The sequence below is a fragment of the Accipiter gentilis genome, chromosome 32 (assembly GCF_929443795.1).
Source record: "Accipiter gentilis chromosome 32, bAccGen1.1, whole genome shotgun sequence".
Classification (NCBI taxonomy): domain Eukaryota; kingdom Metazoa; phylum Chordata; class Aves; order Accipitriformes; family Accipitridae; genus Astur; species Astur gentilis.
In genome coordinates, this window is record NC_064911.1 from 20,158,321 (window position 1) to 20,173,637 (window position 15,317).

General features: G+C 41.4%; 1 protein-coding gene across 5 annotated transcripts in view; it reads left to right on the forward strand.

Annotated features, from left to right (window-relative positions):
* SH3KBP1 (SH3 domain containing kinase binding protein 1) overlaps positions 1-15,317 on the forward strand; it is a 222,135-nt gene that overhangs the window by 162,776 nt on the left and 44,042 nt on the right. For all 5 annotated transcript variants that reach the window (XM_049834875.1, XM_049834877.1, XM_049834878.1 and 2 more), the window contains one exon: positions 6,087-6,181. In XM_049834875.1, coding sequence (XP_049690832.1) covers positions 6,087-6,181 — 95 coding nt within the window. The remainder of the gene's footprint in view (positions 1-6,086; positions 6,182-15,317) is intronic.

Here is a 15,317-nt window from a genome sequence, read left to right on the forward strand (position 1 = left end):
TCCCTTCTTCCCAGGCTCAACTCCACTCCTGATTTTCTCTACCTCCTCCCCCACAGCGATGCAGGGGGATGGGGAGTGGGGGTTGGGGTCAGTTCATCACACCTTGTCTCTGCCGCTCCTTCCTCCTCGGGGGCAGGACTCCTCACACCCTTCCCCTGTTCCAGCGTGGAGTCCCTCCCATGGGAGACAGTCTTTCACAAACTTCTCCAATGTGGGTCCTTCTCACAGGCTGCAGTTCTTCATGAACTATTCCAGTGTGGATCCCTTCCATGGGCTGCAGTCCTTCAGGCACAGACTGCTCCAGCGTGGATCCCCTGTGGGGTCACAAGTCCTGCCAGCAAACCTGCTCCAGCGTGGGCTCCTTTCTCCACGGGGCCACAGGTCCTGCCAGGAGCCTGCTCCAGCACGGGCTTCCCATGGGGTCACAGCCTCCTTTGGCCACGCACCTGCTCCGGCGTGGGGTCCTCCCCAGGCTGCAGGTGGATCTGCTCCACATGGTCTTCCCCATGGGCTGCAGGAGAATCTCTGCTCCGGAACCTGGAGCACCTCCTCCCCCTCCTTCTTTACCCACCTTGGGGTCTGCGGGGTTGTTTCTCTCACATGTTCTCACTCCTTACTCTGTCTGCAGTTGCTGTTGTGCAGCAAATTTTTCCCTTCTTAAATACATTCTCCCAGAAGCACTACTACCATCGCTGATGGGCTCGGTCTTGCCCAGCAGCGGGTCCATCTTGGAGCCGGCTGGCATTGGCTCTGTTGGACATAGGGGAAGTTTCTAGCAGCTGCTCACAGAAGCCACCCTTGTAGCCTCCTCGCTACCAAAACCTTGCCACACAAACCCAGTACACAACTTCTGAGCTACAAGGATGATGCTGGGAAGGTGAACTGCCTGTCACCCTAGGCCCTTGGGGTCTGTCAGGGAAGCTAGCAATAGCTTTGTTCTTCCTTCCAAACGACAGGACTAGGGGGGACGTGGGCAGAGAAGATGCTTATTGTTGTGTCCTCATTGTACCTAGTCTTGTTGGAAAAATACAGTTCAAAAATCACAGGATGAAACCAAGGGCACATACTTTCAAATGGGATTATACCTAGCCCAAGCCCTCTCAGTTCAGAATATGCTGGGCTAGAAGTTGAGCATCCTGCATTAGATCCAGCCTGTTTGAGTTTTAAGATATGCTGTAAGGTTTATCTGCTCACTCAGTTCCTTGAGCAGTGGCCATTGCCTGTGGCGGGTTGCTCTCGTTTGCTTGGGGAGGAGCTGTGAGTTTGCAGAGAGAGGCTCTGTGGTCTGACAGAGTGAATTATTGTTGAATTAATAAATGAGGGCTGAAAAACTCATGAATATAATGTTTTCTCCTCCCTTACAGTTTCCAAGATGTCTGCTGTCAGGGATTTATTAGCAGGTATATTTTTAAAATGTCTTCAGGTCAGAGGAGAAAAGAGGGGCTTCTGGAAGAACCATCTGTGATGTATAAATCCAGCCTTCAATGTCAAATGCAAAAATGAGATTTATCATCTACAGTTGAGGGATGCTTAATATTGGTATCTCAGTTTGAAGCTTTAATTTGGTTTAAGTTTATTTACCAGACCTGTAATAGGATATATTATTTTGAAGTTTAGTTTTTTGGTGGTTTGGGTTTTTTTTTCACTTTGAAAACCACTGGATTTGGCAAGTTCCAGTGTGGTCTCTACAGTGATGTGTCTGAAATTAGAATTTCCTCTTATCTTTTCTTCCTTCCTATCTAAACATAACTGTTGAAATTAAGTGCTTCTACATCCTCTTGCGGTATTGTTCTCCGCTGAGTAAGGACAATTTTAGCAGCAGAGTGATGTGACCCATTAGATTCTTCTCTGCTTTTATTAATCTGTTTGTAAAGGTTCATATTATTTTGAGTGCTGTTGGCTTTGCTTTTACTTACTTAAATCACGTTGGTCTACCATTCCCTCAGAAGAAGTTAGAAAGCTGACTTTGTCCAGTCACTTACATTGTTCCAAACCCATCTGTGTTGTTGAGACCTAGCTCTGTTGCAGTGTGGTCCACAGGGTCCTTGTTAGGCAGAGGAATGTGTTGATTTAGTGTACGTCAGTGCAAGCTGCACTCGAGGAGTCCAGACTTCTACTGTACATGAACCATGAATTTTTTCTATGGCTGTGCCTTCACCCTGTGTTCTTGTGCCAGCCTTCAGAGCACAGGGCAGCCGTAAGCCTACCCCAGCTCCCTCTTGTGCCTCTCACAAGATTGTCTCCTGGCTCTTTATGAACTTCATCAGTATTTGGCTGAGTTTAAGATCTGGGTTTTGATGTTTTTCTCTAGTTTAATTGCTTGTTTCTCTGATATCTGGATATTGTAACAAAAAAAAGAAAGAATAAAGGTAAGAGCTTGGTGGGGAGGGCGAACAGGTCATGGGAGAACAGAGTTCTTGACATCAGAGCTAGAAGATGAAGATGCGTAGCCATTTGCTATATGTGAAAGACTGAGTTCTTTGGTTAAAGTCTTGCTGCTTTTGGCAGCCACTTACTGTGAGATCCACACTGACACATACTTTTAGCAGCAAAGCTTAAAAAAAAGAGAAGAAAGAAAGCACTTACTTTCCTGATTATCAACTGACTTTTTCAGATGCTGAAACCACAACCTTCTCCCCACTCTTGTCTGTCGGGGTCTTCATCTTGAAGGATGATTCAAATTTACAGTTTTCAAATAGCAAGGGGGAGCTGAGGGACGATTGCCTGTAACAGGATTCAGGAGACATGAGCCCCCTGGAGACACTTGCTGTTCAAAGCATTCTTTAATCTGAAATGCATGGGATTCATCCATGCCTTGGGCGAGGGCTGCGCTGCTGGCAACCTTTCAGAATAGTTCCATTACTGTGGTATAGTGGCTGTTCTTCACTGTTGATTAGCTGTGCATTGTGCTTGGCTTCCTGTCTAATCATGAGATTATACAGTGTATAGATTATCTAGCGAATGGAGGAACAACTTATGTACTTGGGAATGGATACTCAAGAATGATCCTCCTTGGGCCCAGGCAGTGTTTGCCTCCTAGAGCCCAGCCTGACTTCTGTATCCCAAAAAAGAGGTGCTAAGCCTGTTTACAGTAACCAGAGACTTCCCTGAGTATGCAGCACTCAGCTTCTTTAGTACAGTATTATATCTACATCGCCTCTGTACTAATTCACTGAATATATTATTTAGCAAAGTTGTTTTTCAAGATGCAGATACTCTCAGAATAGGAAAAAAAAAGAACCATGATTATTTAAGAGAGCGTACACACTGAAGCATAAAAATGCGCCGAATCTCATGTTTCTCTTATGTGCTGCTCTGCATCTACCTGACCTAAGTCAACTTTTAACCAGCTTTTACATAAAATGTTATTATACTGTGTTCAGGACAAGTCAGCAGGTAAAACATCCTCGCTGGGTCCATAAAGAGAGATCCAAACCCTTCCTCCAGAAGGCAGTAAACTAGCAGTTAGACATCGCTTTCATCGCCTGAAATCTGAGTTGTGATGTGGTGGTTCTCACATGCCCAGTCGTTTGGCAATGTTACCAAATGTTTATTTGACAGTGTTCCCTGCTCTCAGAAACAGCGAAAGAGGCTTATTTTTCCCTTGTTGATGTTTTTTTCAAAGATAACGTTCATTGTCTTTGTCAGACTCTTGTTTCTTCAGAGACATCAGAGGGGGTATGGTGGGTCGATCCCAGCCAGCAGCTAAGCTCCACCCAGCCACTTGCTCCCCCCCAGGAGAGGGAACATGGGGAGTAAAAGCAAGAAAACTCATGGGTGAAGACAGTTTAATGAGTGAATGAAAGAGGGAAGGGAAAAAAAAAAAAAAAAAGAAGCAACGCAAAGGCAATCATCCACCACCTACCACAAGCAGACCAATGCCCAGCCAGTCTCCAAGCAACGTCTGCCTCTCAGACCAACACCCCCAAGGCCAGCCTTCTTCATTGCTGAGCAGGAGGTGATGTGTCACGCAACACCCCTTTGCTCAGCTGGGGTCAGCCGTCCCGGCTGCGTCCCCTCCGGCTTCTTGCTGGCTACCTCCTGGCTACGTGCTGGGGGACGGAATGGGGAAGAAAAAGAGAAAAGAGAAAGCCTTGGCGCTGCGCAGGTACTGCTCAGCAATAGCCACAGCACTGGGGCGGGGGGGGTTACCACTGCTGTTTTAGTCACAAATCCAAAACACAGCACCCTGCGGGCTGCTGGGAAGAAAACGAACTCCATCCCAGCCAGACCAAGTACCGAGCAGGGCTGGAAGGCCGACTGCTAATGCTCTTGGATAAATTTAAATTTTTGTCTTCAGGAAAATACAGCTCTGAAGCCTGAGAAATTCTTGTTTACTTGAACTGGCGCCACACAAAATTCATGCTGTTTCTGAGCAGCGGTGTGTGAACTGGAGAAGAGCTTTCCCCTTCCCCATCAGTACTGATTCGTTTCTCAGGCTGATTGTGCTTACAGGCAGCAACCCTTCACACGCACGAGTGTTGGCTGGTTGTTTAAGGTCGATGTTCCTGTCACTAAACTTCAGCAGTTGGGATGCAGCCTCTGAGTCGGAGCCCTAAGTTTCGGTGTACGCGTGTGAGCTTTGTGTCCGGGCTCCCACGGGTCCCAGCGGAGGTCTGTCCGGGGAGTTCGGGGTGCGACTCGGCTAACCAAATGTAGGTGTCTGCTCTTAGGGTGAAGACCTCGCTCTCTCAGGGTGAGAGCCGCTCTCAAGGCTTCGCTCACTTTAGCGACTTCATCTCCACTGACTGTGGGGCGAGCGTAGGCACTGGCGTCGTCGGTTTCTAACATCAGCTGTCCGAATCTAAACCCAGACACCAGGGGCAGCCCTAGGGGCTGAAGTCAGTAGCCTGCATCTGGAGCTGTTTGAGATGATACCCCAAGGTATTTTGGCTTGCCTCCAGCGGCCAGGCCAGAGGGACCTGGCTCTTCCATAGGTTGTGCGTCATATCTGCCAACAGCGCGGGTGTCTTACATCCATCCCCACGAGTGTCCAAAGTGGCACTTAGTGTCTGGGCAGCTGAACTCACTCCCCCGTGGAGCCTCAAAGACCCACAGGTGTGATAGCGCAGGTTCTCTCTGTGGTAAGTATAAAGAAATAAGTCCTTTTCTTTCAAATTAATTTAGATTTCTGTGGCCTGCAAGTACCCGTTTCTCTGCATCGAACATGACAGTTGACTAGAGGTAGAGGTCATCAGAACTGAGACAGCTGAAGTGAGGTGAACACGTCTTCAAAGTCACATGCCCCTCTACAAAGGGTCCAGTAATTCCTCTGTGTGTTTCTTTGGTCTTTTTAAACCTGCTGTCTTAGAGTATCACATATATTTATACATTATTTAACAGCTGGAATACATATTCGCTTTTTATTTGTAAGGCACGTTGACATACTTTTCTGTTGCACAGCAACATGTTGTGCGTAACTGCTTTTCATGACAACTGCTTTTTATGCTTTCTGAGTAGGAGTGCTGGCTCCTGTATTTTCCAGATTAAAGTTGAGTTGAGGCCCTTATTTACAGACAGCAAAGGGAAAAGGGAAGAGGAAACTGTAGACTAATATTCAAAACTCTTTTATGCTGAGTGTACAGAAGGCTTAGTTATGAATGCCTTTATATTTACTAATGTAGTATGTATTATTTATTATTTTATCATCTTTATAAAATACCTTCTTTCTTGCACACCAAGGGATAGATAAACTGTGTCAACCTACTGGGTCCTTTATGCTTCCAATTTATATGATCTGTTGGAAGGCCGTACCAGTGGAACTGTTGAAGCAAGTGTCAGATACAGGCTTACTCTAAGGCAAATGATTGGTGGCAGGTTGCTGTCTGGAGCAATTTCATTTGAGATAACGGTTCTAGGGGCTACAGAGCTGACTCCCTGGATGACGTGTGTGGGAATGCTCATCAGTGTGCAGTTTTTAAAATATTTCATACTGTTTATGAAGGTCTAAAATACAAAAAGAAAGGTGGCAAGAAAATAAAGCAGCACAAAGAGACACTTGTGGAACATTTTATGAAGATTTTCATCCTTGGATAAGCAGTTGTTATAAAGTGGCAATTTATCACATTGAATGTTCTTCCTTTCAGCCAAGGAGTACTGCAAAGTGATATTTCCGTATGAAGCACAGAATGATGATGAACTCACAATCCGGGAAGGTGATGTCGTCACACTTATCAGTAAGGTAAAAGCAATGTTTTTCTCCTATAAGCAGGGATCCAGATATTTAAATTGGCATCATTCAATTGCCGTAAAAATCCCTATTTGTGCCTTTGACAGCGTCCTTCCTGAGACAGCGCTGGTTTGACAACGAAATGTTACGTAGACTTCAGAGAGCCCTGCATCTCCCTTCCTTCTGTGCTTTAGAGCCTTACGTTGATAATGTTAAGTGAAGAACAGCAGACGTGTACTCTTGAGTTTACAAGTTTATTCAATTAATTTTAATTTTAATCTGCTGGCAGATCTACAGGAATTGTAAATTGATCCCTGTAACAAACATGAAAGCCTAGAGAATAAACTGGAAGACTCAAGAAAGAGGCAGCTTTGAACATCTCTGTTAGGTGTGTGAGTTATCTTTCTTGCAGGAATTGTGAATTAGATTTTTGGGGGTTAGATGGAGATAATGTGCCTAAATTAGCTTAATGAACTAAACACTTATTTAAATGTAGCCACCCTTAACACTATGGTAAAGCAGGAAAAGATGATAAAGCAGAAATTAAATAATTTTAGATCTATATTCTTTTCTTTAAAATTACTTGAAATTATTCAAGATTAGCAATGAAAAAACAGTGCCAGGATTTATACTAAATCTCCAAAAGCTATACAGTAAGATGGTGAGTAAACAGTTGGTTTTCTTATAGAAGAGCTGTGCACCATGTTACAGGGGACGGATTATAGTTTAGGTGCACTTAATTTCCTGCTCTTGGTTAAAGACTTCACAGTCTGTTTAAATGTTTTTGACTGCTGGGCGTAAGTATTTGGGGAAGAAAGCTGCGAACTAGAAAAGGCTGTGGATTTTGCATGACGAAGATTAATTGTGACGATGTGCACAATAGTGCTGTTGTTGATTGTGCTTATGTGAAAGTAAATTAATGAATTCTATAATTGATAAGTTTTGTAAGAAATTGTTACTTGACTTAGCAATTCGGCACCTGGGCGGAAAAACCCCCAAGCCTTGGGAAGTACATCTGGGGCAGTGTTTGCTATCAAAGCCATCTGCAATCCTAGAGGACATCATCTTTGTCCTGAAGTATATACATGTACTGAGGCAAAATAATCAGACATTTGGTAGGAAGAGAAACTGCAAATTTAAAAAACTAAATTATGTATATTAAATATCCTTTAATGACTTGCCCTCAATGACTTTTTTGTGTAGCTTGTCCTGAAAACTGCTTGGCTTTGCCTGATTTACAATGTTGTTGTGTGGGTATTTTACAGTGCCTCTGATCATGGAAATGGCTTTTAAGACGTTGTTCCTGTCCACTTTACGCTTTATTGAGCAGGTTGATTTAACTCTCTGAGATGGCTGGTCTCCAGGTGGAGCTGTGTTCTTCAGTATACATAGATAAAGAGAAAATTACTTTACAGAGGTTTCAGTACAAGACTCCATTTGCTTGCTTTTTCCCATTTTCTTCTTCCTGCTGCCTCTGCCTCCACAATGGAAGGATATTTGTCTTTTATAATAACCGATGATCTGACTGAATTGATCAGGTTTCCCAACCATGCAGTGAGACGTTTGTCAGTCTGTTTGCTAGTATGTCCCCTGTCCATCTACTCTCCAGCCTGATGGTACCAAGCCACTGCAAACATTTTATTCAATTTTCTTCTTTTTTCTGTGGTATGTGACATGTCTATGAACAGTTACATAAAACCATGCCTCGAGAGAGTGGGAGTTCTCAGTGCAAAAAGGCTTGGCATGTCTCTGTGGATGTTTTTTTATGCTGTGCCTGAACTAATCTGAGATACTGAAGACACAGTGCTTAACAAGCAGTCACTTTGCAGATCCTTTTGTGGTTTGCAGACATCATTGCAGTCTGACTTGTGGGTATTTTTTCGTCTGGTTTTAACACATATAGTTTAAAAAATAAAATTCAAGTGATGTGGAGTCAGGGTCCCTGCTGTAGAGTTCTGAAAGCAGTGGGGCCTCCTTCATGCTCTACCATGGGATGGAGTAACTTTCTTTTAGTCCAAAACTTCTGAAGCAGGTGTCTGTTGTCATTTTTCTTTTGTCAGCAATAACAAAGTCAGACTCACCTTTCTGCCCACAAACAGCTTCTGCTAGAGAGTTGCCATTTACCTGGAATTCAAATCACTGAGCTTAGAGAGTCCTTTCCATAACCAGTTAGTGATCCGTACTGACTAAGAGGAATTAAACAGAAACATACAGAGCACTTCAGAAACGATTACCATGGTTTTGCTTTGCTATCAGATTACAGAGCTTCTTTTAATCTATTTGCAAGAAATTGTTTTGCAAGGTTTGCTTTCTATGCTGGAGCATTAGACAAAATTTATTCTTGCCAATTATCTAGGCGGAAGGAGAGAAGATTGTTATTTCTAAAGAAAGAGATGGGTGTCGTACTACTTCCTACAACCACAGATGCATTATCATAAAATAATGTGTTTTGCTGAAATCACTAAAACCAGAAGTGATATGAATTCCCTGTATGAAAAGCCCCTCACTAGGCTAATCTATTTTCACACAGTCAGATCTATGGGAATGTTGAAGACCCACAATTTTAACTCGTACTGCATTTGCATTTAATTGAAAACAAAAGCATTTGGGAGAATGTTTGGAAGTGGCTGAAGTAATGAGTGAGTGACAGAGGAATGGGAGAGAAATCTCATGAAAATAACGTAAAATGCATTAAAAGAATCTTAAAAAGCATGAAGATGAGATAGCACTTGATAGGTGCTAAGAGGAAGGGGAATGACTTAAATGAGCTAAATGGTAAGTTACTAGGAGAGCCTGTTTATTTGTGCATGCACATGTGAGAGTACATGTGTGAGGAAGCTGTTAGTCTGGTATTCATCTTAAAATGCTAAAACTTTATTTTGTGGAAAGAATTACAAAGAAGTAGTATCAGTAAATGCAGAATTCAAAATCACGATTTTGACAGTGCCCCTGCAGATAAAAGGGATAAGATTATATGAGATTTCTCTCTTTTTTTTTCAGCTAAATTAGTTATAAAAATCCCTTTGTCAAGGTCATCAAATATCTACCTCATACAGAGAACAAACCAATTTTTTTTTTTTTTGTCATGGCCTTTGCAGAATCTGTTTCAAGTTCTTTCTGTTTTGATGGATGTTGAGATCTTGAATCAAAAGCTGGTCAGTCCTTTTCTATAGGCCTCTGTGATAAGGGAATCGGAATATCTGAATTTTTTTATGAAATAGCCAAGAATACTTTGAACGGATTTGCTCAATCACAAATGACTTCCCTAATCACTTGGAGAATGTGCTGATAAGTTTTATTTAAACACTGAAGTGAGTCAGTAGAGGCTGATCATTTAGTGGTCAGAATGGTATGTAATTTGGGAGATATAAGGGAAGGATGGCATTATGCAAGAATGATAGCCAAAAATAATTGCTGATTAAACAGCATATTGAGTCATTTTTTGATGAACTGCATAGGCCTAAATCATGGAAAAGATCACGATGAGACAGAATCCAAACATATGGTAATAATAGTTGCTTTCTCATAGATTAAAATTTACCTTAAAAGCTAGAAGAAAAGCAGAAACTAACTTCTCATAAATGAATTCCAAACATTTCTGGAAAAGGCTTTTCTCTCCTCCTTTTCCCCAGTGAAGCAAATACCCTTGTAGATACATAGAAAAGGTCTTATTTATTAATTACAGGAAATTAAAGTGGGCAAATGGTAGTCCTTTATTCCCTTCATGCAAAATATTTAAAGATAGAAGACCAGAAAATATTGTAAAGGCAGGTAAAAACTTCATCTTTAAGGCAATAAAACAGTAGACCTGGTACCTTTGCTTTGCGAAAAGGAAACTAAGAAAAATACACCTTTGGAGGAAAGGAAAGAAAACAAAAAGCAAAATACAGTAATTTTACTTGTACAGTTAAGGTGATAGTTGTGCAATTTGATGATAAGATACATTCATAAGCTGAAAAGATGTGAGTGGCAAGAGGCCATGAGATTTACCCTGTAGATTGTTCTCTGTAATGTCAAACATTTGTGTTCCTTAGGTAATTTTTCTAGTGTCTTCAAAATGTTCCTGACAGCATTTGGATAAGGATGAGAACACTAGTAGTGCGGCTGAAGGAGAGTGGCAAACAGGTGTTTTATCATGCTCAAATATTGATTTTGGAGACTCTATCTGCAATGGAGTTGCTTTTAAGCAACAGAAGATTCATGTGACATTTTCAACTGTCGTCTTGAAAATCTTTTAGGATTTTTCATTCCAGCACTTTTAGACATAGCTACCATAGGCTACTTTCCAGTGTTAATAAAGACTGTTTATGCAAACGCTACAAGTTTTTTAGTAGCTCTTATAAATTCTGACAAAATGCATAGGATTCTGGAGAGTTCACTGGCATACAGAAAATGACCTGTGTGAGGAATCAATAGTAATAGCTAAATAATTTCAAAGCAAATACATCAAGCACACACTGGCAGCTGCGCACTCATTTGAAAGCAGTTTTACTTGCGTGTGAAAGATTTCATTGCACTGCATCAATCTAGCTCAGCTCTAGGCAGTAAAGACCACTTTGTTCCCAGGAATGAAAATGGTCTGGATAAATAAAATTAACTACTTCAAAAATCATTGCAAATTTGAAAAGCTGACAGTAATAGAAGGGTATCGTCACCTGAACCCTTATTATCGGAGTAGGAGGAGTGGAGGGCAATATCAGTGGCGATTCTGCCAATTCTGAATGTACAAGATGTTGAAATGAATAGTTGTTAATATATCAGTTGGAATAATAATCTTGTGCCATGCTCTGCATATCCCACCTGGCTTTCCCTCAGCCTCCACCAACCTGGATTACAAAGCCTTTCTTCTCCTGCTGCAGGCTAATGCCTGGATACATGGCATTAGTGGTAGGAACGTGTTGCACTGAAGTGATGGATGAATGTAATAGGGGGTCCTTTCTGATTTTGCAAAAGAGCTTTCATGAGGAGGTGACTTTCACAGAGGGCTTCCAGCAAGCAACAGTGAAAAAGAAAGCAACACCCAAAATCTTGCTGATGCTTTTCAAATAGTACTGGGAAAGTTGGTGCATTGGTATCATGAAAGAGAGAACAGGGTAATGCCTGTCACTACTGAAAGACTTACATGACAAATTATCTGGTCTAGATATTTAATGACAATCCAGATATTTAATGGCGATCCAATTTGTAGTGCTTAATTCTGTGCTGGGGAAGAAAGAGCCATAAACCTAGTATCTAAAAATAAGCATAATGGCAGTCAGGTTTTGCAAAGATAGTATTTGCTTTCAGTGTTACTGTTAATAATTTAGTGGGAGATTTGCAAGTTTTCTGTACGTGTAGTGAGTCCCTGCCCCGAAGCACATACAGTCAAGTGGTAGGACAGACAAGTAAGTTCAGCCAAATAGAAGGGTATAAAGAAACAATGAAATGAGATTCGCTCTTGATAGTCTCTCTCATAATGTCACCTTTTCACTGTTGCAGTGACTGCTCTGTGCATTTGTCCGTGTTAGAGAATGGAATCCGTCCTTATGTGAAGCGTTTAGTATTTTCCAATTAGGGTAGTCGTTAGGCACTTAATTTCACCCTCACTGAATTTATAGACAGTCACCCAAGTACAGCCCTTTCGCCAAAACAATTCTCCCGGTGTTCCCTCTTACAGCATCTTTGAGTGCTCATCCTGGCGCAGGAGGTAATTGTCCCGAGCACTTTCGTTGGCTGGGCGATTGCCAAGGCGAACTCGGCTGGGTAGGGCTGTGAAGGAAAACAGCTGCTCCGACGGATGCGGGAGGCTCCCAAAGGGATGAAATTAGTAAGTACTATGTACAAGAGTCGTTCCAGTGAGCTGAGGCCGTGAGCAGGGGAAGGAGCAGGAGCCGGGCGGTGTGATAGAGGAGGACGCGCTAGCTGATGCTTAATTGAACATTTCGCTAGGTCGTGGTGTCACTAGGGTAGAAACCTCTCTCTTGCTTCCATTTGTTTCTATGGGGGTTTTTTGTTGATGAATTTTTCTGTAAGCTTTTAATTGCAAACAGCACATAGATACTTTACAACCCTTGGTTATAGAAATACGTGGAGGAATTAGAAGACTTCCAGTTTTTCTTTCAGTATGAGCAAATAGGTAGATAGTATCACTCATTTTTCCCTATTAAGGTGAAAATTTTGGTATTTTCTACTCTATGGGTAAAAAAAAAAAGAGTGGTAATACATGAAGTAATTAAAAATAAAGCTCATTGGCCAAGAAACAGAAGTTTTTAAAGCAAAAGTATGGTAGCTTAAGGTTGTATCTTTCAAAAGAAGGGAAGAAGTTAGTCATATTTCATGATAGCCTTTCAGGTAACGTTGTTTTTCCTCGATTGACAGCTAAAAGCTTTTATCTCATTTTTAGAAATTAGTTTACTAATACAACAATACAAAAAATTTAGGTTATGCAGGGGAAAATATGATCTGGTTTAATAAAACATAAAACCGGCTTTCTATCAGAGCAACACTGTGGATTTTTGACACTAAATATTTGGTCACACACATACGTCTATTTGGGGGTTTAATACAAGAAACTTTGTGCATTTGTAACTTCTGCAACAACCTTGCACATAGAAACTGAAAGGAACAGAGTAAGTAAGCCTCAAATAATGTCCCGCTTTAAGAAAGCTTTTATGATGTTTTATGTTTAAAGAATACCATGTAAGCAATAAAGGCACTTACTGCTTGCCTTTGGAAATAAATAGGTATTTCCCTCAGAGAGAACAATACCATAAAGGGTCTCAGCGCCTGCCCTTTTCTCTCCTGAGATATCCATGAATTATTCAACACATCTTTGGCCGGACCTAATAGCCGTACCTAATCTGCTTTCTGTGTTCCCTGTCCCCTGCGCTGTGCCTAGCACCAGTTTTTCCCCCAAGCCATCCCGCCTCCTGAGCTGATGGAGAAACCTGCTCGTACCGACGTTGCTGATTCAATACAAGAAATTATTTTGCAAAGCGTGGCTGCTGAAAGGGATGGTTCTGCTCCTACCCTTCTGCGGTAGGAGTGGTTTGATACACTCAGTAAGTTACAGGGGAAACAGACTGTAAGTAATTGTCCTCTCAATTTGCTTCTTGACTGAACCTTGTCCTTGGCCAAGACTTTCAGATGTTTATAAATGAATTTTTAACATTTATTCATATCTTGCAGCATCTCTTGGCTGCTGTGATTAGCAATGGGGCATTAAGTAAGGTCTGCATAGAGGCAAAGCCTGACAATATGTTTAAGAAGGTACCAGGTGCAGCTTACATTTCACTGGTATCTTTAGAAACATCACTGAAACACGAATGTTTGAGCTGAGCACTGACTGTGAAGCCTGAGATTAGTACAGGGAAGAAGGGAACAGCCAGCATTTGAATGTTCTTCTTGTTAGTATATTAATAATATTATTTTTTTTTAAGTACGCACTGAAGTTCTCTTTTACTGTTCTCGTTATCACTGATTGCAGCACTACAGCAGTGCCTTCAGAAGAAGGGATTCTGTTGTTCCTGGGGAATCCTAAATTTGAATTTTGACAAATGGAAGTTCATGCCAAGCTATGTAGGTGAAGTGGCAGGATCCCCCATGCGTGCAATGCTTCAAGATTTGCACCATTTGCAAAGAGTTAGGTTTATTTGTAAGTATGTTTAATACAGCCAAGCTAATCTAAAAAGATGACATATTTTAAGATAAAAAAGGAAAGAATTTTTTTTTCTACCCTGTGCTTACAAAAGATATCATTGAAATGCTGAGGCATCTGGAAGACTGTGATTATTGCTCACGATGTGGGCTTTAGACTCACTGCTTAGCTTCATCCTTTCTTTTATCCTGAATGTTGGTTTCACCTGCTGGTTTGATAGTATTATCTGAAATCCAACCTTTTCAGGCTAGGGAGAGCTATTTAAAGGGAAAGTAGAAATGCACATATGGTGCCAAGTAATTAGGACCCTGGTCCTAACATGTCTGCAATCTAAGTAGTAATAGCATTAAATAATCCTTCAAATGTTTTGTTCTATGTTTTTATAATATTTCTAAATTTAAAAAAAGTAATTACATAAATATTATATCTTGGCTCATCAGATGCATAAATTATGTCTTTTACTAGCACCACCTTTTGTGTTTGTGTTGGCTAATTTAGTTTTAATTTGAGTATTGGAGTGCTAGAGTTTTATGTTGTGGAACATACTTATTTCTCCATGATATTCTGCTGACTGAACATTGCAAGTGAAGTGAATCCCCAGAAGAGATTGTTTTGTTCAGTGAGCGACGTAATTTTTCCTGTTTGTACAAATATTTCATCAAAGCATTTCAGCTCCATTACTGATTAAACTATTTAGTCACTGAGTATAAAGTCAAAAGGTTAGACCTTGCCTGCAACAGATTTAACAGACAAAATTCATCTGGTCTGCTAGATCCTCTACCCTAATGTCCTGGGTATTGCGGGTCCTTCATTGTTCACAGCCAATTTCTTTTTTGCAGGGCTCAATAACCTGGGCCAATTCTTGAACCAACTGTCTTCTGGAGAGGTATCTTCTTCTTGTGCCTTCCAGTAAAAAAACACCATCTGGAAAGAGTAGTGTAACCACAGCTGAAATAATGTCTAATTTCTGACAGTCTCTTCCATTTCCTTCTGCACAGTGTTGACAATGGTAAATTCTTTGTGGAGCCTTGGAGCTTATGGATAAAGAAAAGTGTACCTGTTTGACTTCTTAAGCTTTAAAAGATGCAACTGGCGTCCTCAGATGTAAGGTTCCTTATGGCTTGCTCATGAGAGCTGACAGGAGCTGGGAAGGATCCATGCAGGATTTGGGTCTTTTGGGACATAGGCTGAGGACCTGAGCAGGATAAATCCCTGGGTTAAGGGCCAAACAGAGCCAGACTGGGAGGTTTCATCTCATACTTTTCTTTCAGTATTTCATAATCTATGAATATTTCCAAGAAAGCATATGTGAAGGGAGAACGGGTGTTCTCCAGGACTGCCTCAGAAGACTAATTTATTGTCTGTTGCACTGTCTCTTTTATCTAAATTATCTTGGATTAGGTAGTTTTTGGGAGATTCATTCTGCCTTATTGCCAGATTTTAAAATTATGTTTCTGCTGAGGAGTACTTGATTACTAACCAGGTACTTTAAATCATAGCCAGCATTTTCTT